Source organism: Epinephelus fuscoguttatus, linkage group LG23, assembly GCF_011397635.1.
Source record: "Epinephelus fuscoguttatus linkage group LG23, E.fuscoguttatus.final_Chr_v1".
In the NCBI taxonomy this organism is placed as follows: Eukaryota; Metazoa; Chordata; class Actinopteri; order Perciformes; family Serranidae; genus Epinephelus; species Epinephelus fuscoguttatus.
Window position 1 is genome coordinate 16,570,895 of NC_064774.1, and position 20,386 is coordinate 16,591,280.

General features: G+C 40.5%; 1 protein-coding gene across 1 annotated transcript; it reads left to right on the forward strand.

The window, feature by feature from the left end:
- Positions 1-1,180: 1,180 nt before the first annotated feature.
- On the forward strand, positions 1,181-20,166 carry LOC125884130 (E3 ubiquitin-protein ligase TRIM39-like). Its single transcript, XM_049568934.1, has 8 exons — positions 1,181-1,258; positions 5,264-5,745; positions 7,213-7,404; positions 7,591-7,686; positions 12,082-12,315; positions 13,369-13,516; positions 15,730-15,756; positions 17,009-20,166. The coding sequence occupies exons 1-8, from the start codon at positions 1,252-1,254 to the stop codon at positions 17,545-17,547; spliced, it is 1,725 nt and encodes a 574-aa protein (XP_049424891.1). The 5' UTR covers positions 1,181-1,251; the 3' UTR covers positions 17,548-20,166.
- Positions 20,167-20,386: the final 220 nt, after the last annotated feature.

Sequence of the window (20,386 nt, forward strand, 5' to 3'; positions counted from 1 at the left end):
ACTTTTGTACGGTATGCATTTTTGATTTCTACTAGCTATTTGGGATCAGTAGGAACCGATAAGTATAAAAACCTAAACATTGTTAAAGATAATTAAGTCCTAATGTCCTCAAATGAGACGACAGTAAAGTCCTAATGTCTTCAAACAAGTACTTTATAATTAACAGCGTCTTATCTTGTTACAGTTGCTAAAATTGGTCAAATTTGTTGCCATATCAAACAACAAACATTACTGATCATAAATAGACAAGTTTCAACCAAAGAATTTGATCAGGTTTTGTCCACTTTTGTGTCGGGATCGGCTGCAGGCTGACTTGGCAGAGATGGCTGCCATCTTGTTTTTACATGGATTAGTGTATTGTGCTCGTACTACCCCTAGATGGCACAAAAAGTGCCCATGAAGTTAAGTAGAATGAAGTAGAAGGTCAAGTGAACCCAAAATGTGATGTCCTCATATGAGTATAGTGATGGCCAAATGAGGCCTCATGAACCACTGTCTTTATTTTCTGAAGCCACCAGATGGCGCTGTCTGTTCAACAAAGGTTTGAAAGCACACTTCATTGCCAGTCCTTCAGCCTTTATCTTTAAACCAAGAGCGCCATCTGGTGGCGTCAGAAAATAAAGAAAGTGGTTCATGAGGCTTCATTTGGCCGTCACTAGTTGAGGACACGGGGTCTCAGGAGGATATTTTCAAAGTGGCAATCACTCATAAGGGCCCATTCTCCACCCAACACATAGTTGGAGGGCCCCACATCTCACAGGCCCCAGTGCAACCGCAGCCAGACACTGACATCAGTGTGACACTTATCAGAGTCATAAATACGGTGAGTGAAAGTGATCGACTGATTTTCTCACAATCAGAGTTAATGATCCCAGACACGTGTCTCTGCGACCATCTGGAGAGCAAGAATTTAAGATGTAATGACAGAAACTACAACAAACTATGGAGAACTTTTCTTTATCTCGTCCACAACTGCTTTCCTACCTCTACAAGAGTCTCTTCAGTCTTATTCAAATGGAAGAAAAACACACAGCATGTCCTTTGCTTCAGGGTTTTGCATATCTTTAGCGCAGAGCCATAGAAATCGGAGTGTGTGATAACAAAGGGAGGGCATGTGTGGACATTTGGGTGTGTCGCACCGAGAGTGGGAGGGCCACTGCAAGTTTCAGGAAGAGTGCAGCTCCTGTCGGTGTGTGACTCATAGCAGGTACATGAAGTGAAGGACTACACTGCTCCACGTCACAGGAAAATATGCAGAGTAAGTTCTACTTTATATATATATATATGTATATATGTTTTTATTAGAGATCGCCTCTTCTTTGGACTGTTTTGTGAATCTTGTGCTCAGTAGGGTTGTTATGTCCAGCAGAGGTAACAAACAGACTGAAGTTTGACATACTTCTTTACAATGAAGCACCTTTTCAGTGGCATATATTAATAAAAATTAAAGCTGAGCGCATGTTTTTGTTCGACTAGAATGGAAATAATAATGTTATTTTAGCTGGCTCCATGTCCTGAAATGATTCTACACTGGCTGATGTTTAAATCTCATCTTATATGCTGTTACATAATATAAAAAAGAATAAGCTACATCACTGTAAAACTTAAATAAATCCAATTTTATTAATTTTATGTAAACTCTAGTTGAATCAACTCTGGTTGAATTTCCAGTGGGAGTTGGTGTTTTCTTTTAAACCTGCAGCCGCTGCTGAAGGTCCTGACTTTCTGCATTCCTCAGATAGTTCCTCACCTGCCTGTGACGCTCTTTAATCCACTTCCTGCTTGTGTGAAAAGACTTTGTGTTCACTGCTGCCGAACATCTTTTCTTTTTATGACCTAGCTCAATCTTCAGAGGAACAATACAGGCCGACGGCAGACACTGACCTTTGACCCTGTAGTCTGAGACTAACATATCTGCAGCTCATTTCTCCCTGACATGAGAAGAGGTTTGTCAGTGTCACCGCTGGGGTTTCATCGAGCCAGATTAGTGTCAGATTGTGTGCATAGAAAACAACATATTGTTCACATACAGTAGGCCTGGGTGGATCACGAGATAATGAGCCCCTGGGCACCTAGCAGAGGGCCCCACCACCTCTCCTTCTCAGAAGCAAGACACACAGATTTATTGGCTGGTTAGTCTCTTTGTAGTGGTTACACATCTATCTGTGGCGTAAGGTAGTTACAATGGGCCCCAGTGCATGCTATTATGATGGTCCCTAATGTGCCCTAGCTACTAGTTATTATGGAGTGCGCACACACACAGAGTTTTAGGCGTGTATATATTTTACTAACAGTGAGTCTTACTGCTGCTTTATGTTATACCCACTTGCAGATGAGCCCAGCATGTCAGTCTTGAGAAAAATTATTAGTTCAACTAAATAGTTTTTATCGTTAAATTCTAGATTTTTTTTTTTTTTTTTTTTTAGTTTATGTAGAATAAACATATAATTTTGTTATAGATTGATACTATTTTACAAGAGCAGAAAATGATGGAGATGGGTTTGCCTTTTTGAGGGCATACATAGAAAATTGCACCATTTTTAATTTAATATGAGTCCTTTTTTAAACATGGGCGTATTTCCAGGTGGCAGTCAGGCCCCAGCGCCCCAGTCTGTATTTACGCCCCTGCTTTGTAGTCATGTTCAGGATTCAAGGAGTTTATTACGTGCACATTTACATGCACAGGCGAGAACTCAGCAGTTTGCACCGTACAGTGAAATTCTTATTTGTCAGTCTCCCTTCACACAAGGCAGTAATAAGATTAGAATTAAAGTTAGATATTAAGAAAAATAAATAAAAAAGCAGTGTGGTGACAAAACAACTTCGGTCTATTTAATAAGCAGATTAAAGAAAAAGTCTTCACACGGCGGCTGTCTTTCTTGAGCTTTAGTAAGCATTCCTGAATGGAGTCACACACAAACAACCGCGTAAACAGTCAGTCAGTGAGTGAGTGCCTAGATGTTCTTCAGCCATGCTATCTTTATAGTTCCCAAAACACATGCATGTCAATAGTCAAAATATAGCACGCAGGTGGTTCTGGAGTAAGCATCCCTTAGACACAACGTCTCTTCATGCTCACAAGAACACTTGATGTGGGAGCCTCCCTGGCTTGTAACTAGTGATGGCCAAATGAAGCCTCATGAACCACTGTCTTTATTTTCTGAAGCCACCAGATGGTGTTTGTTCAACAGGGGTTTGATAGCACACTTTATTGCCAGTCCTTCCGCCTTCACCTTTAAAGCGAGAGTGCCACCTGGTGGGGTCAGAAAATAAAGACAGTGGTTCATGAGGCTTCATTTGGCCATCACTACTCGTAACCTTTAACCTGCTTCCATTAGGCCCCTGCTGTATGTCACACTGCTATCACAGTAGGGGTTAAATGAACAACACATATCATTAGGTGAGAAGTTCAGTTTCATCAAAACAAGTAACCTTAGAACACGGGTATACAAAACATGCAGAACACATTATCGGTTAAATATGGTTAAATACCAGAATTTTCCATCACAGCAGAAACAAAGAAATACGTTTTAAAAGCCTGAGTTAAAATGAAAAGTGCACCGTGCCTCATAGAAATGTTGCAACAAGTCAGTTCAAGTTAAAGCAGTGAGTGTGAGTTGCTTCTCATCTCTTTGTAGTCATTTTGAGTTTCTTCATCATCATTTTGTGTATCTTTATAGTCATTTTAGGATTCTTCATAGTCACTTTGTCTCGTTGTAGTAATTTAGGGTCTCTTCGTAGTTGCTTCCCATCTCTTTGTAGTCATTTTGAGTTTCTTGGTATTCATTTTGTTCGTTTTATGGTCATTGTAGGATTCTTCGTAGTAATTTTGGATCTCCCTGTAGTCATTCTGAGTGTCTTTATAGTAGCTTTGCATCTCTTTGTAGTCATTTTGAATTTCTTGATTGTAATTTTGTGTGTCTTTGTGGTCAGTAATTTGGGGTCTCTATGTTGTAGCATAGAGGCTCTTTGTCCTATGTTGTCATTTTGAGCCCCCCTGTAGTAATGTTGTGCATCTTTGTAGTCAATTTAAGTTTCTTTGTAATCATTTTGTGTCTCTTTATGGTAATTTTCGGGATTCTTCATAGTCATGTTGACTCTTCGTAGTCACTGTGAGTCTCTCTCCAATCATTTTGCAGTCAATTTATGTCTCCTTCATTACTTTGCATCTCTTTGTGGTCATTTTGAGTATTTCTGGAGTAATTTAGGGTCCCTATGTATCATTTTGAGGCTCTTTTTAGTCATTTTGGGTCTCTGTGTAGGCAATTTGTTTCTCTTTGTAGTTGTTTTTACATCTCTCAATAGTCATTTTAACCCCCTTTTTAGTAGTGATGGCCAAATGAAGCCTCATGAACCAATTTCTTTATTTTCTGACCCCACCAGATGGCACTCTTGGTTTAAAGATAAAGGCTGAAGGACTTGCAATGAAGTGTGCTTTCAAATCTTTGTTGAACAGACAGCGCCATCTGGTGGCTTCAGAAAATAAAGACAGTGGTTCATGAGGCCTCATTTGGCCATCACTACTTTTTAGTCATTTTCAGCCTCTTTGTCCTTTTTTTTTGCCCCTTTTTTTTTAATCGTCCTGAGCAATTTCTGTTTGTAGTTGTTTTGTGTCTCATAGCAGTTGTTTCTTTGTGGTCACCTTGAGTCTCCTCCTTGTCAGTACTTGTCTCTTCAAGTGACATTTTGCAGGTGAAGGTTAGGGGGGCCCTGACACTTTAGGCCCCTAGGCCTGTGCCTTGTAGGCCTGTTCAGTAATCCATCCATGCATTTTGACAACACTGATGACATTCACACCATAAACTGATGCATCAAAATGCATCACAATGCAGGAAATTAAGTGTTTGATGTTCTAATTTGTCTGATGGAACAATATGTGTCTCCCTCAATGTCGGATTGAGACTTACCCTTGAACGTACAGCTTTGTTTTTAATCAAATAATAAATCCTGTTTCTCTTAATCTGCAAGTTCACCAGCTAAACTTTTGTCCTGAAATCCTGTCTCAGGCAGTTTCACAGCAATTCACACCTCAGATAATTAATGTCTCATGACTCTGACATGACTGCTGTGTAGTCAGTGACTTGCACAGGACAGAGAGGTGTGAACAACCCTCTTGGGTGGGTGGTGAGATGTGTTGGAGGTCAAACAAGTCCAGCAGTAATTTTAGATATAGAATGTTTTGTCTGTCTGCCAATTTAACTTAAGCTCTGTGCATCTAACCTAAAGTATGTCATGTTTCTCTGTCTCTCCCATTTCCTTCCAGGCATGAGCTCTCCGGGAGGCAATGGCCTCTCCGAGGAGCAGTTCAGCTGCTCCATCTGTCTGGAGGTGTTCGTGGAGCCCGTCTCCACTCCCTGTGGCCACAGCTTCTGCAAGGCTTGCCTACAGGGCTACTGGAACCACAGCAAAAAGTTCCTCTGCCCCATGTGCAAGAAGAGCTACTCCAAAAAACCCGAGATGAGCGTCAACAGGGTCTTGGCTGAAATCTCCTCCCAGTTCCAGGGGCTGATGCTGGCCGGGGGAGCTGGAGGGGCCGTGGGCACCGGGGGAAACTCAAAGGGATCCACTCTGAACATGAGCCTAGATATGAGCCAGGGGGGCTCCACAGGGTCTGACAACGGGGAGTTCGCCCGGGCGGGGGAGGTTCCCTGTGACGCCTGCATTGGGAGGAAGGTGAAGGCGCTCAAGTCCTGTGTGAACTGTCTTGGATCGTTCTGTGAGGTTCACCTCCGACATCACAAAAAGGTCAGTTTTTAGAATTATTGCATCATAAATATCTGTTTTCTGTCTCCTTGACAACGCCTCTTTCACTTCTATTTGTCTTATATTTAATTACTTCTTATTTTGCAAGATTTTTCTTCGTAATCACTTTATTAATTTACTTTTCCGCGCTCTTTGACAACATCATGTTCTGTATATACTTTACATCTGCTTGTGAGACACCTTCACTGATTTTACATCATATATCACGCATTGTAAATTGATATATTGGAACAATAATAATAATTTCGGCATTTTATGGTGTCATTTGACTTGATCTTAAACTACAATTTTAAGTACATTTTTTTGTGGAATTTATAAATCTTTTTCCGCACTACATGAGTTTACAGTGATTTTCCTCTACTGCAGTGTATCCTCGTACAACTGTTTGTGTGATATTTAACGAATTAGCACCGCATTGCCATCGTCATGCTAGGTACTTAACATTAAGTTACGTAGGTAAGCTTTGGGAAAAGAAACACAGTTGGGTATCCTCATGGTACATAATTAACGTTAAGTTACATAGTGAATGTAAAAGTATGTTATTAACAATGTTACATAGGTTAGGTTAAGAAAAATAAAGTTACGCAGGTTTGGTTAAGGAAAATAAATATAGATGGCCATCCTCACGTTACGTACTTAAAGTTAAGTTGTTAAAAAAGTTACATAGGTTAGGATTAAGAAAATAAAGTTACGCAGGTTTGGTTAAGGAAAACAAACATGTTTGGCCATCCTCACATCACGTACTTAACGTAAAGTTAAATAGATTAGGTTTAGGAAAAGAAACATGGTTGGGCTACGTACTTAATGTAAAGTTACGTGCTAAATGTAAAGTAATGTTGTTAACAGTGTTACATAGGCTACGTAGTTTTGGTTAGGAAAAGTAAATGTAGTTGGCCATCCTCACATTACGCACACTTCGTAAAGTTATGTAGATTAGTTTTAGGGAAATAAACATGGTTGGGCATTGTCATTTTATGAACTTAATGTTAATTGATGTAGGTCATGTTTAGGAAAAGAAACATGGTTTAGTGTCGTCATGGTTACACATTAAATGTTAAGTTACATTGTTAACAAAGTTACATGGGTTAGCTTTAGGAAAATAAACTTGTTTGGCCATCCTCACATTACGTACTTAACGTAAAGTTACGTACTTAATACAGAGATACGTAATTTACATTTAGGCAAGTACAATTATGTGGTTCAGGGTTAGGGAAAGAGACACAATCCTGAACACGAGTCTGCTGGGAGAAAGTCCTCTGTGTGTTTGACCGATTCACAACCCCAACCCACCATCTTATGTGGACTTTTTGATTTTATACTACTTCATTTCTTACTACTGGGCTAAGAGTCTTGTTCAGAGACTAATCAACCAAACCACAGCCCTAAGTTTTTTATATCTACTACTGCCCATTCAAATTCATGACTCATCCTTGTTGCTGTAACTCCCAGGTGAAGTCTCTGACATCTCATCGTCTGATTGAACCAACTTTCTACCTGGAGGACAAGATCTGTAAGAAACACGAACGTCTTCTGGATGTCTACTGCCGCACGGACCACACCTGCATCTGCACGGCATGCGCTGAGGCCACTCACAAGTCCCACGACATCGTCTCCATTGACCACGAGTGGAAGAAGAGGATGGTGAGTGGTGGATAGAGAGGTCTAGTTTTAAACTGTTTCTGAAGGGGTTCAGATTCTATATCCTGCCTCTAAGGCACCTGATTAACACCTCGCTCAGGGTTTCAATGTAATGTGACTCTCATGATATAAAGCTGTGTTGATGTTGATTCCAGTGTGCTTCAATCCTTTTTTATCGTCTTCTGACAGAGTAATGTGAGTAAGAAGAAGTCGGAGCTGAAACATTTGATCAAGGAAAGAACCAAGAAACTGGACGAGATCAAACAATCCATCAAGGTCATCAAGGTGAGTCATCTGAGGGCTGATACAATAGGTTTCAACAGTGCTGTGGTTAACATGTGGTTGGGTTTACACTGGAAACACAGTGATGACTGCTAAATCAAAACCAGTGATGATGTTTGTTGGTCTCGAACAGTTGTCTGCAGCTTGGCAGATATCACACCTAGCTGTCACGGCATCCACCATCCCCTCCATGTCCTTATGTCAAAGTCAGCTTATCTATTATGTCACCTTATATACACCTTATGAACGTTGATATGGTACACATGGAATGTACAAGGTAAACGCAACATATTCGTGGCATGCCAACATTTTCCTCTGCTGAATGGGCTGATGACAGACAGTATTTAGGAAACAAGATCTCACCTGTGAGTCCTTGTGTATTTAGAGCCTTGGGTGACAAAACACAGCGTGTTTGAGAGTTTGGGTGTCAATTTTCAGCTCTTTAAAACATGAAACCAGTGGGAGTAAATGCTAGTTTGAAGATGCCATTACAGTAGCTCCCGTTTTAACAAATTCACATATATAATTTCAAGGGGAAAAAAACAGGATTCAAAATTAAAAACACTTTTCTTTTTCTTTTTTTTTTTTTTTTTTTACACAGGAAAACCCTCTTGACATACATAATGGTGTTTTGCATAAAAAAACATACAACAAATGAAAAAAATTATAAAGTAACATGAACTTAATTTAACTTAATTTCAGGATTGTTTTGAAAAATGCTAAAAAAAAAATATTGTAGATTTAAAGTGTAACTGTGAATTCATGGAGCTAGAACAGTGAAAATTTAATTTGCCCTCTAAAAAGAAACCATTGACACTGAAAAAAAATCCACAAAAAAAGGCGTTCAAAAATATTGTAATTTTATTTTTATATTTTTTTGCATAGTTTTTTTTATTGGTATTCCTGTGATGTATTTTCTTCCACACAAGAAAGTGACATACAATTAAAACTAAAAAAAAAGAATGAAAAAAGCTTTCATTAAAAAAAATAAAAATAAAATATATACAAATAAAATTTAAAAAAAAATCAGAAGCAAGAGAAAAATTATTTTATTTAATTTCAGGCTTATTTTGATAAATCCTAAAAAAAATGTGAATCTAATGTGCAACTGTGAATTAATGGAGCTAGAAAAGTGACAGTAGGTTTTGCCATTGAAAATAAAATTTGGTTTTGAAAAAGAAAACAATGACACTGAGAAAAGAAAGAAAGGCATTAAAAAAAATTAATCTTTTTTTCATCCACACAAAAAGTAACAAAGTTATAACAGAAAAAAAGTGAATAAATGTCAATGTTAAAAAAACACCCTGAAAAAAAAACAGTGACATGTAAAAACAAACAAACAAAAACATATTGTATAATATATAATTAAATTGAAAATCCATTTTTATGCATGGTTTTTATTTTTCCAATGGGATGTTTATTTAGTGCCAATGTTTCTTTTTTCAATGCCAAAACTTACACTGCTCTAACTCTATATAAACTATCCAAGTGAATGGGAGCCTTTAAAATGATTGTGCAGAGACTGAGAGAACCACAGGGGAACACAGGGACCACGCTGGCATGTGGCATTTAAAGACAGCAAATTGAGAGCCTTGTATTGACATTTAAAGGTAGAGGACCAGGACCTGGTGGTATTATGATGCACAATAACAACCACAATAGGCAGGCTACAACAACTGGGTGACAGTTTTTTCCCCTCAAGGCATTAAAAGACAGTTGATCTCTTTCTTAGTAACTAGCACCTTTAGATCAAGTTGTTTTGACGAATTCAATCTGAAAAAGCTAAAACTAGCATCAAATTTTACGGCTTTTTTTTATGTAATAAATGTGTTATGACAACATCTTATCAGCCCTGGATGACACTGTCTGGCTAGTATAAGTACTTGCTTTGTACCATTTAAAACATGCACGCCATGTGTTTTGAAGTCTGTGTTGATCAGGCAGCACTGCTGTTGTACTTCCCCTCAGTACTGCATGTTAAATATTTGCCCATTCTCCTCTCATGTAGCGCTGATAGGCTTTATTTGCATTTCAAGCAGCACTCTGATCCGGGCAAGGATACAAAACGTTATCAGGCTGTGGCTCAAGGGCACTTTGGCAGGACACACGGCTGTTGATGGGATCACACTTCGCCCACCTCGCTGAAGATTTTGCTTTGTTGGAAAATCTGCGACACGCTTACACGTTGGACACGTCTTTTGCATAGCTGTCGTGTTCTGTGGTGAGCTGGTGACTGCAGTTTGTTTGTCTCCATGTCTGAGGCTGCCCAACCGGTGCGACCAGGGTTCACATTTGCCTTTAGTTTCACACACCCTGTTTTTACGTTCAGCCTCATTACAGTAAACCCAAGGATAGGGTGTGAAAACGTGAGTGATTACACTGCTTTTGTTCATTTAAATTAAAGGATCCTAACATTAGCTGTAAATTGACTGCAGTGCTATCGAGGTTTTGGTTGTTTTGGTTTCCTGCTTGACGACATTTTTATCTACTTTTACGACTACAATGAGGATTCAGTTACCAGAGGGTTGAATATCAGGATATCCAAATCTCTGTGTGTGTGTACTGCAAACACATGACTGCTCATGTGCATGGTGTTGTATGTGAGGGCTCGACTGATGCCACTGATAGACATGCAAATAAAGACAATGACGTAATCACAAACCCGAGTTAAACCCGACATAAACCTCATATTAATAAATGAATGACATCCTTTCTAAAAACATAATGTTGCTCAGTTGTTGGTGAGTACAAACATTATGTTTTTAGAGAGGATGTCATTCATCTTTCCATTCAACCCAGTCGTGAGAAAAAATATTGGCATTGTGTTTCTGCAAACCACAGATACATTACCTTTGCACTTTATTGTGTTGTGGACACACTGACACTTTACGTTTCAGTGCTGTGGTAACAAGTGGTTAGTTTTAGGCACAAAAAACTTGGATATGGTTAGAAACGGTCATGTTTTGGGTCACAATTTCTGCCAGAAAACCAGGGATGTCTCAAAGAAAAGCTTTACATGCCACTATACTGTTTTGCTAAAACAAACATTTTATGTGGCACTATCCCTGATGAAAGAAACGTGATAGGACTCTACAAAACACCCACATTTGATGCCACATGAAAAACAGTGATTGGTCACCACAGAACACCCACATTTGTTGGCCAGAAGCCGCTGGAAAGACAATGATGGGTCACTATTAAACACCCATGTTTGATGCTCAAAAATCCACTGGAAAAACAGTGATGGGTCGTAAAAAAAAAAAATACAACAAAAAACAAAAACATTTTTAGTGCCTGAAAATCTACCAAACACACATGTTTAGTACCTAAAATCTGGTAAAACAGTGATGGGTCACGACCAAACACCGACATTTAGTGCTTAAAAGCAGCTGAAAAAACAGCAGCAGGTCACAACAGAACACTGACATTTGGTGGCCAAAAATCTGCTGGAAAAACAGTGATGGGTCACCACCAAATACTTGTTTTTTGCCTAAAAAGCAGCTGGGAAAACAGTGATGGGTCACTACAAAACACCCACATTTGATGCCTCAAAAACCACAAGAAAACAGCGACAGGTCACCACAGAGCACCCACATTTGGTGGCCAAAAAGCTACTGAAAAAACAGTGATGGCTTGTTAAAAAAAAACATGTTTGGGGTCCCCAGATTCGCTGGGAAAACAGTGATGGGTCACTTTCAAACACCCATGTTTAGCACCTAAAAAGCAGCTGGAAAAACAGTGATGGACGCTAAAAAAACACAAACATGTTTGGTGCCCCAAAATCCACTGGAAAATCAGTGAAGGGTCATCACAGAACACCCACATTTGGTGGCCAAAAAGCTGCTGGAAAAACAGTGATGGGTCGCAACCAAATACACACATTTAGTGCCCGAAAAGCAGCCAGAAATAAAGTAATTGGTTGCTACAAAACACACATAATTGATACCTAAAAAAACACATGAAAAACAGCGACGGGTCACAAAAGAACACCCACATTTGCTTCCCAAAAACATGCTGATAAAAATTGATGGGTCACTACCAAACACCCAGAGTTGGTGCCCAAAAATCCACTGGAAAAACATTGATGGGTCACTACCAAACACCCATGTTTAGTGCCTAAAAGCAGCTGGAAAAACAGCGGCTGGTCACCACAGAACACCCACATTTGGTGGCCAAAAAGCAGCTGGAGAAACAATGATGGGTCACCACACAACACCTACTTTACTGTGACATTATCAGGGTTATTTCTTTGGAGGGCTCCTTCAGAGCCACAGAGGGTTGTTTCACACACTTTGATACTTTGTTCTCAGGGAAGATTTGATTTATGTGGACTCCCTCTTAAGCTGATCTTAACTGAAATGTCACGTTCCCCCTTACCTCATGTCCTCTCCTTTACAGGCCAGCTCTCAGAAGGAGCTGGAAGAGAGCTGGCAGGTGTACGCGGAGCTGCAGCGCATGGTGGAGCAGAGTCAGGCGGAGCTGGTGGAGCTGATCGCCACGAGGCAACGCGAGGCTGAGCGTCACGCTCAGGAAATGGCCCGCACTTTGGAGAACGAGCTCAGCCAGCTGAGGAGGAGGAGCAACGAGCTGGACGCCTGCGCACAGACCCAGGACAAAGTGGTCTTCCTGCAGGTAGAGCAGATAGACAGGCACACCCTGCGGCAGCCATGTTGGAGGTCCAGATACAGGATCCCATACGTTTTTATGCTCAGGTTACAGCAGGAAATGATGAAATCTGCTTTTCAAATTTCAAAATAAATCTCTCTATGTTTGCCAGCTGTTACTGGAGCAACATTTACACCACCATCTATTAATGCCCCACTTTTCTCTGGCTGTTGGTGGAGCTCTTCCATTTCTGTTCCAGTTCTATTGACGATCAATATTTGAAATCAAGACAACACTCCAAATGCGATTTTAAAAATGAATGCCGGCATATTATTTATTACTTCATTAGTCAGTTTTCCGGTGTGTAGCCTACATACACAGAACACACTTAATATGCATTTAGGACACAGCAAGGGAGCTAATTAGTTAAAATGCCAAACACATGCTGATGTTCCATTTACAGTAATAGAAATGTGAAAGACATCCACCTAAACAGACATTATACTGTTAATATTAATGTTATCAACCAGGCTGCAACTGTATAAATATACTTTGAAATATCTCCGTTTTATCGTCAGCAATCATACAAATAATATCCACACAGCCAATTATCCAGCAGACCTCCAGCTCTGGTTGCTAAGAGATTTATAACACAACATCAAAAGCATCTACGAACAGAGCCAGCTGTTATGGAAGTACCCCCTTGTGCGTTTACCCTGGACTGTTTATGCTGATAAAATGTTGATTTTTCTCTCATGAAAAACATCTTTGAAGTCAGAATTTTTGCACATAGTTGAGAGGAAGCGAAGGCATAGCTATAACTGCACACACCCAAACACAGTTGTTTGCAAGAACAAATACATTCACTGTTCTGTATCTGCAACTCCTCTGATATAAAAACTGCTTCTTCAATTATTTATAAAGATAAATCTGCCCACTGTCAAGATTTCTCATTGCATACAGTTGTGGAAATCATATTTAGTTTGTTCTTTTCACTGCAAAGACTTTATTTCCCCTGAGGGGTCATTCAATTTTAATTTCACTCTGCCTTGCATAACCTTTCTCCTCCGTTTCCTGCAGAGCCTGGCGACGCTGCCACCCCCGCCCGAGCCCACCGATTGGTCAGCGGTCAGCATCAACACTGACCTCTACCTGGGAACCATCCGCTCCTCCGTCAGCAGTCTCATAGACAAGTTCCAGGAGGAGCTCAAGAGGCTGTACGGGAAAGGTGAGGGCAGGAGTTCTCACTGTTATGATAAAACAAAGATTTTTTTTGACAGATGTGTCACAAACTAAAACAAGTTAATAAATAGGAATTTATTTGTAACATGATTACTATGGGCAGTTAAAATAAATGCACTACGTCGGTACAATACTGCAAATTGATGTTTTTTTCCTTCAACAACAAACACACGTGGTTAGATTTAGGGGCAAAAAACAGGGTTTAGCTTTAGAATCTTATGGGACGCGAACACTAGTGATGGCCAAATGAAGCCTCATGAACCACTTTCTTTATTTTCTGACCCCACCAGATGGCGGTCTTAGTTTAAAGATAAAGGCTGAAGGACTGGCAATGAAGTGTGCTTTCAAACCTTTGTTGAACAGACAGCCATCTAGTGGCTTCCAAAAATAAAGACAGTGGTTCATGAGGTCTCATTTGGCCATCACTAGCCAACTTTCATCACTGTCCTGCCGCATTCCCCCTGATGCTGCCGGGTGCCGTTAAACTATGATGACGCCTATATTTGTTGGTTTCTGAGGTCACAAGTCACTGCCCAAGCGCCGGATTTTAACAACTTCGGAGTGAGACTGGGTCCTTCCAACTCACTCTTAGCTGGTGTGGACTGCTTTGCTGGGAGGGGAGCGGGCAGCAGCTCAGAGATGGACCTTTATTCGGCAGCTGTAGTGGCTTGAAGTGCAAACCCCCCAGAGCTGGTTACAGCTGTGTAATGGCAGCAACAGAAAGTTTGCTGCTCTAGCAGGGAGTCGGGGCTGTCCAGTCCCCCTGAGCTGTGGTTTGTGATTAGAGGCTCTAGCTAACGTTAGCTACATAAACCTGAACTTGAAGTCTAGTGTTCTCTCAGTCCACTTCAGATACAATAGATTGCTGCAGGAATGAGTCCTAAAACTTGGAAATTAGTTCACACTTTAGTCCCGGTTCCCTCATTTCAAAGTGGGTTTTTGGTGAGATGCCTGAAATAAGGTCTGTGGTAACACAAGCTAAAGAGACATTCAGGTTTTGTTCTACAATATAAAATACATCAGTTATGTGTCATACAAAATGCGGTTGCTAGCAAGTAGCTAATGAGACTGAAGAGCATTATAATGCCGAACACTGCTTTGAAGCCTCGTTGTGGTGGTGACGTTAAGTCATGCGGCCAAAGTGTAGTTTGTTTACTGCCTAACGTAAGCTATTTACTTCTAGCAATTGCATTTACGATACTAATATTATGACAGTTGTGTTCATTTGTGAACAGAACAAATAAGTAGGCCTGTTATAAACATTTGTTTGCCGCAGAGTGTATTTTCTGCAAGAATCCAAATTCAACTGTAAAATCCCATAGGCTTTTTGACGGAGGAACCAGGGTGATGCTAACTTCTGCATTGGCCTACAGAAAAACCATCCCTGCATCAGTCTATATGCTAAGTTGTGCAAAGTGCATAGATCAGAGATGATTAGAAAAATAAATAAATATTCAACACAAACTTAGGTTTGGCCATGTTGTAGAGCTGGTTTGCTGTCTCTGTCAAGTAGCTGTCCATTAGTCAAACAGCACTTCAAAGTAGAGGCTCTGTGCTGGAAATTCACTGTACTTCAGAATAAAGTGTGTTTCTAACAAACTTGACACATTTGAGAGTCACTTGTGGTCCATTTAGAATAGACCTACGACTCACCAGTTGGGAACCACTGATATACAGTATGTACTAGTGTAAGTAACTGCAGGAAACTAAACTACATTCCAATAATTTATCGGTGCTGTTGGTGTCCATCCCTATCAACTGAAAATAATCCTACCCAACATGCAGTGCTGCTGGATTATTTGTTCAAATTTTGTTTACAGGAAAAGGCATCCCTCCTTGTCTAATAGCAACAGCACTTCCTGTGCAAAACTCAGCACAGGGATATGTAGGTCACTGTACGAGCACTTTGAAATAGAATAGTGACTCATCATTTCGCCAGCGCCTCTCCACAGCACTCACACGTTCACACATACAAGATGGTCGGACAGATGGATGTAGTGTTGATGCCAGAGTTCACCCACTTGGACTCAGTAGAGAGCTGACTGACAGCAGCACATGTCTCGAGCATTTACAGTTCTGGATTAGATCGACATGTTTACCACCCACACGTGCCATCTGCTTTGACTTTGACTCTTCAGCTGAACGACTTGCTGACTTGGTTCTCTGTCTCTCTGTTTGCTCTCTCTCTCTCTCCCTCAGAGCTCCGGAAGGTTCAGAACTATTCAAGTGAGTAAAACTTTATACTGTCAGTTTGGTGACCAGTAGTTTCCTCTTATGTTTTGTCTGTGGCAGTGAGTCATGACTCTCCATATGAGATTTCAGAAAAGAGAGGAAGATTTTGATGATCTTCATATATTTAGTTCTTAAAATTGTCCACAAGATGGCGCCACTTCTCCACAGCATAGATCAGCTCCATGCAGGGCGATGCAGCACTTTAAGAGTGTTAAGTTCACTTCAGCAACAAACATTGTGCTTCTTCAGATTTAGTTTTTTGATCTTATGTAAAAAAAAAAGTAAATAAATAAAAACCTCAATAAATTCACAAAATATGATTTATTATTATGGATTAAGGCCCTGTTAACCCATGCAGGTGTTTGCAGGTATTATCACTTTCAAATACGAATTGTACAAAGCTACACTAGGATTTTGATGTGGCCACCAAAATCCATAATAAATACAACTAATTAGTTTTAAAGGCCCTATAGTCCTCGCTTTCACCGCCCTTGAAAATGAAGGCCTGATTTATGTCACAAAGTAAGTGCATCAACCATTGCGCAGCAAGAACAGGAAGAGGATAGTGCTTTTTATTTCCCAGTTAGTTGTCAGTAGCTATTCCCACTCAGGAAAGAGTGTCAGTGTAAGTTCTTTGCAGTTCCTACTACTAAGACTCTCCTGTATTGCACATTTTCTTCTTGTTTTCTGTGTTTGGGAAGTTCATGGGTGTGTACCAACACAGCACTCAGGTGAGGTCCAGGCTTTATAAAAAGGTAGCAACCAGGTGCCAGACATTAAACAGCAGATATCCAAGAGACACAACACAGACAAAAATGCAAATATAGCGAGGCAAAACGCCAAACAAGAGTGAATTTGGAGTTGGCATTTACTTTTACTTTTGATGGCAAGCATGTTTACAAACTATATTCGACAATCCTGCATCGTATACCTTTATATAAAAAGGATCTACACACAGGATTTACCACTGCAACTCTGTTTTAGGTGAATTCAGTGGCACACTTCTTGGGACAAAATAGTTTGGGTCTGAATCATCAAATAAAGAGTGCTTAAATTAAAGGGTGAGCCATGACAGAAACCTTTTTGACAAGCATGGTGAGTTTTTGGGGGGATTCAGGTCCTTTGTTTATGCCAAAAGCCAGCTTTAGAAGGTACTCACTGTTGCATCAAGCAGACATGTTCAGACATGGGCAACTCCTTGCTGTGATAGTTGAAATACCATTATTTTCTGCTCTGTCCTGTCCAGGCGAGGTGATTTTGGATCCTGCCACGGCCCAGAGGAACCTGGTTGTGTCCGATGATGGCCGCCAGGTGAGATATGAAGAGCGAAGGTCCAACCACTCTGAGGGTCAGAAACGCTTCAGTCCCGCCCTCTTCGTCCTGGGCCGAGAGGGTCTCAACTCTGGGCGACACTACTGGGAGGTGGACGTGGGGCGTAAGACGGCGTGGACGCTTGGCATGGCAAGCACCTCAGCCCGCCGCAAGGGTGAGATCAAGCTCAGTCCAGAGGGGGGATACTGGTGCCTGTGGCTGAAGAACGCAGAGGTAAAGGCTTTGGCATCGTCCCGTCTGCCTCTACTGCTGCCAACCCAGCCCTGTAAAGTGGGAATCTTCCTGGATTATGAAGGAGGCCAGATTTCTTTCTATGATGTGAAGGCGCGTCTGCATCTCTACACGTTCGTCGATACTTTCAATGAGAGTCTGTACCCAATCTTCAGCCCCTGTCTCACCCATGAGGGGAAGAACTCTGCTCCTCTCATCATAACCCCTGTTAAACACACCTGATACTGACAGCCAATCAAAGCCTGGCAAGGCATAGGTAAAACATCTTCAGGTCAAAAAAAGATTGATAATTCTGTCCTTTATTTGGTCTTAAAATATGAAATTTACTTCTCAATGATCCAATTTTATTTATAACAGTTTGACTTGTTTGCAAAGCACTTTACGTCAAACATCTTTCAGCAAAATAAAAACAAAGCAAGTCGTTCTGCATATCAAACCTACAACTTTGTCTCATTATATGGGCATGTTATCGCATTTGCTCAAGTCTCAATAGAGGTATCATAGAGGCTGCTAACCCAATGAAATCAAAGCATTGTGTTATCAGTGTGTGTTTGGATCCGAGGAAACTAAAATGTAACATGGTTGGTACTTTACTGACTGATGACACATTACAGAGAAATGTATTTGAGATGTGGTTACTCAAAAGTAGCCAAAAGTTTGTCCATACTGTATACTTTTATCTAAAATTGTATGTACATATTTTGGTGAAAAAAAACATTAAGGACTAGAGTAGGCCTGGATATTGGTACTCAGTCAAAATAAATCACTACCAAGTAGTATTGAAACTTCTCCAGCCAAATGATACCTGGCTGCATTTGGTTCTTTTTTCAACCAGAGCTAGAAAAAAATCCTTTTTGTATGGTTTTGGTCACTGACAATCATCGCGAATGTTCTTTGTTTTAATGCAACATGTGATTGGTCTGCGACTGCAGCAGCTACAAGTCAGGTGCGGCAGTCGAGTTGGCAGTTCAGTGTGCTTAGATGCCATCAAAATGTTCTTAGACATGGCGATAACACACACACCTATGGTGTCAGGTGGCATTTCATGCAAGTGAATGCTTCAGTTTGCATAATGGGTATTGAACGTAGAAAGTAGAAAAAATGTATTGAATTAAGTACTCTATTGGTATTGGTATCACTTTAAGGGTATTGACACTGGTATCACAAAAGGTACCCAAGTTCGAGAACAGAGAGAATTATAAAGGCTACTTTTGCCCTGTGGCTCTTAGTAACTGCAGCTCTGGTTCAGTTGAATGTGTTACACCTCTTCCTCACTGGTTGCCAAGCCAACAAGGGAACGTCTGGGGCCAGTTGCACAAAGCATCTTAAGTTTGCTCCTTCATGACACTTAAGGTTTACCTAAAATAATTCGCCAGTAACTGACTGGAAAGATCCCATTGGGGCTGTGGAAAGTTGCGGAAAGAGTGATCCAAACCCAGACGATCACAATCATAAATTGACTTCGGTAAAATTTAAAGTGCAAAGTCAATTGCTCATCATTAAGCATCTCAATCGGTTTCTCCAAACCTGGTCTCACTCTGAAGTCATCGAAATCTAGCGTTCAGGCAGTGACTTGCAGCATCGGCATGATACGTGGTCGGACGCTGTTATAGTTTAACGGTGCTTGGCAGTGTCGGGGAAATGCGACGGGACAAGAACGAAAGTTAAGGTGGAAAAGTCCACGTAGGGTGGGTATGAGGGGTGGTGGATGGGTCCAACAAACACCAGCTTTTACCTGGGAGAGTGGTGATCGCGTCCTGTAAGATTCTAAAGCCAAACCTTGTTCACTATTCCTAAACCTAACCACGTGTTTTTGTTGCCTAAACCTAACCACATGCGTTAGTTGTTGGATTTGGAGTTGTTAGTACATTTATTTTGAAAGAGATTGTATGTAAACGGTAAATTTCCTGTGAAAACAGAAGTGTATTTTGAAAACAGACAATGCATGAAACAGGCAGAACTTTACACGGCATCCCAGAATGTCAACAACCAACGCACCCATGGAACCTTGCACGTCTTATCTGGACGTTGAAGGTCCATGACCAAACGTCAGGGAGTCAGGGTACTTTATGTTTTTGTCCTTACTTTGGTTAGGTTCTTTGTGCAACGGTTTTCAACAAATCTTTGGCAATTCCAAAATGATGAAATGAAATGGAAGACTAAGATAAGGAGAAATACTTATCTTAAGTAAGTAACATTTTAAGGAAACCTTGTGGAAAAGACTTGCGGAAAATCTTAATTTCAGGTGCTTTGTGCAACCGGCCCCAGATTATTCTCCCAATGAAGATGCCCCAACCTGCTCCGTCCATCAGCGAACACGCTACATGTCATGTTGCTTGCTTGAAAAAACACTTGCTTCAGCTCAGTTTTTGCAAAGCTTTGCACACCTCCAACCTATTTTCAGATCAACAGAGATTCCCTAGGCCCTGTCAGAGGTTTAAAGGCTCCTTGAATGTTGTTGTCACACGTAATATATTTGGACAATTTTTCACACTCCGTCCACCAAAGTTTTCTTGCTTGTTAAATGTTTGCTAAAGGTGTACAGGAGAGAGTTATGTTAGAGTAATGCTGTACTTTTGGCACTTTTCTTACTGTTTAAGTTTTGTTGAAACTAACAGATTAAAGCAATGAAGTTTAATAGATGTAAAATCACTGAGGTTTAGGCTTGCCTGGGGACCAAATGAGAGATTTTTGTACATACTGAAGAACTCTGAAATTGTTTGCAATGGGCATTTTTTAAGACTTGATGTTGATCCAGTACTATTAAACTATGTTCTGTATTTTTGTATTATTTTTGTTTTTTTACCTTCTTTCTGAACTTGTTTAATAAAGATGATCTTTCACAAAGAACTACTGAATTGAAAATACTTTTTTTTAAACTTGTGAGTGAGGGATTTGTCTTTTATCTTGTTCCTATATCTGAAGAGTTTAGCTCCCGAAAAGGTTCAGGAGAGGCTAAGGAGACACAACCAGGAAATGGGGAATGGTTAAAGGCAGTTTATTGTAGTTTGAAGACATGGAGCTGAAGGCTTGAATGAAATGATGGCTGAGGTGGGCAGGG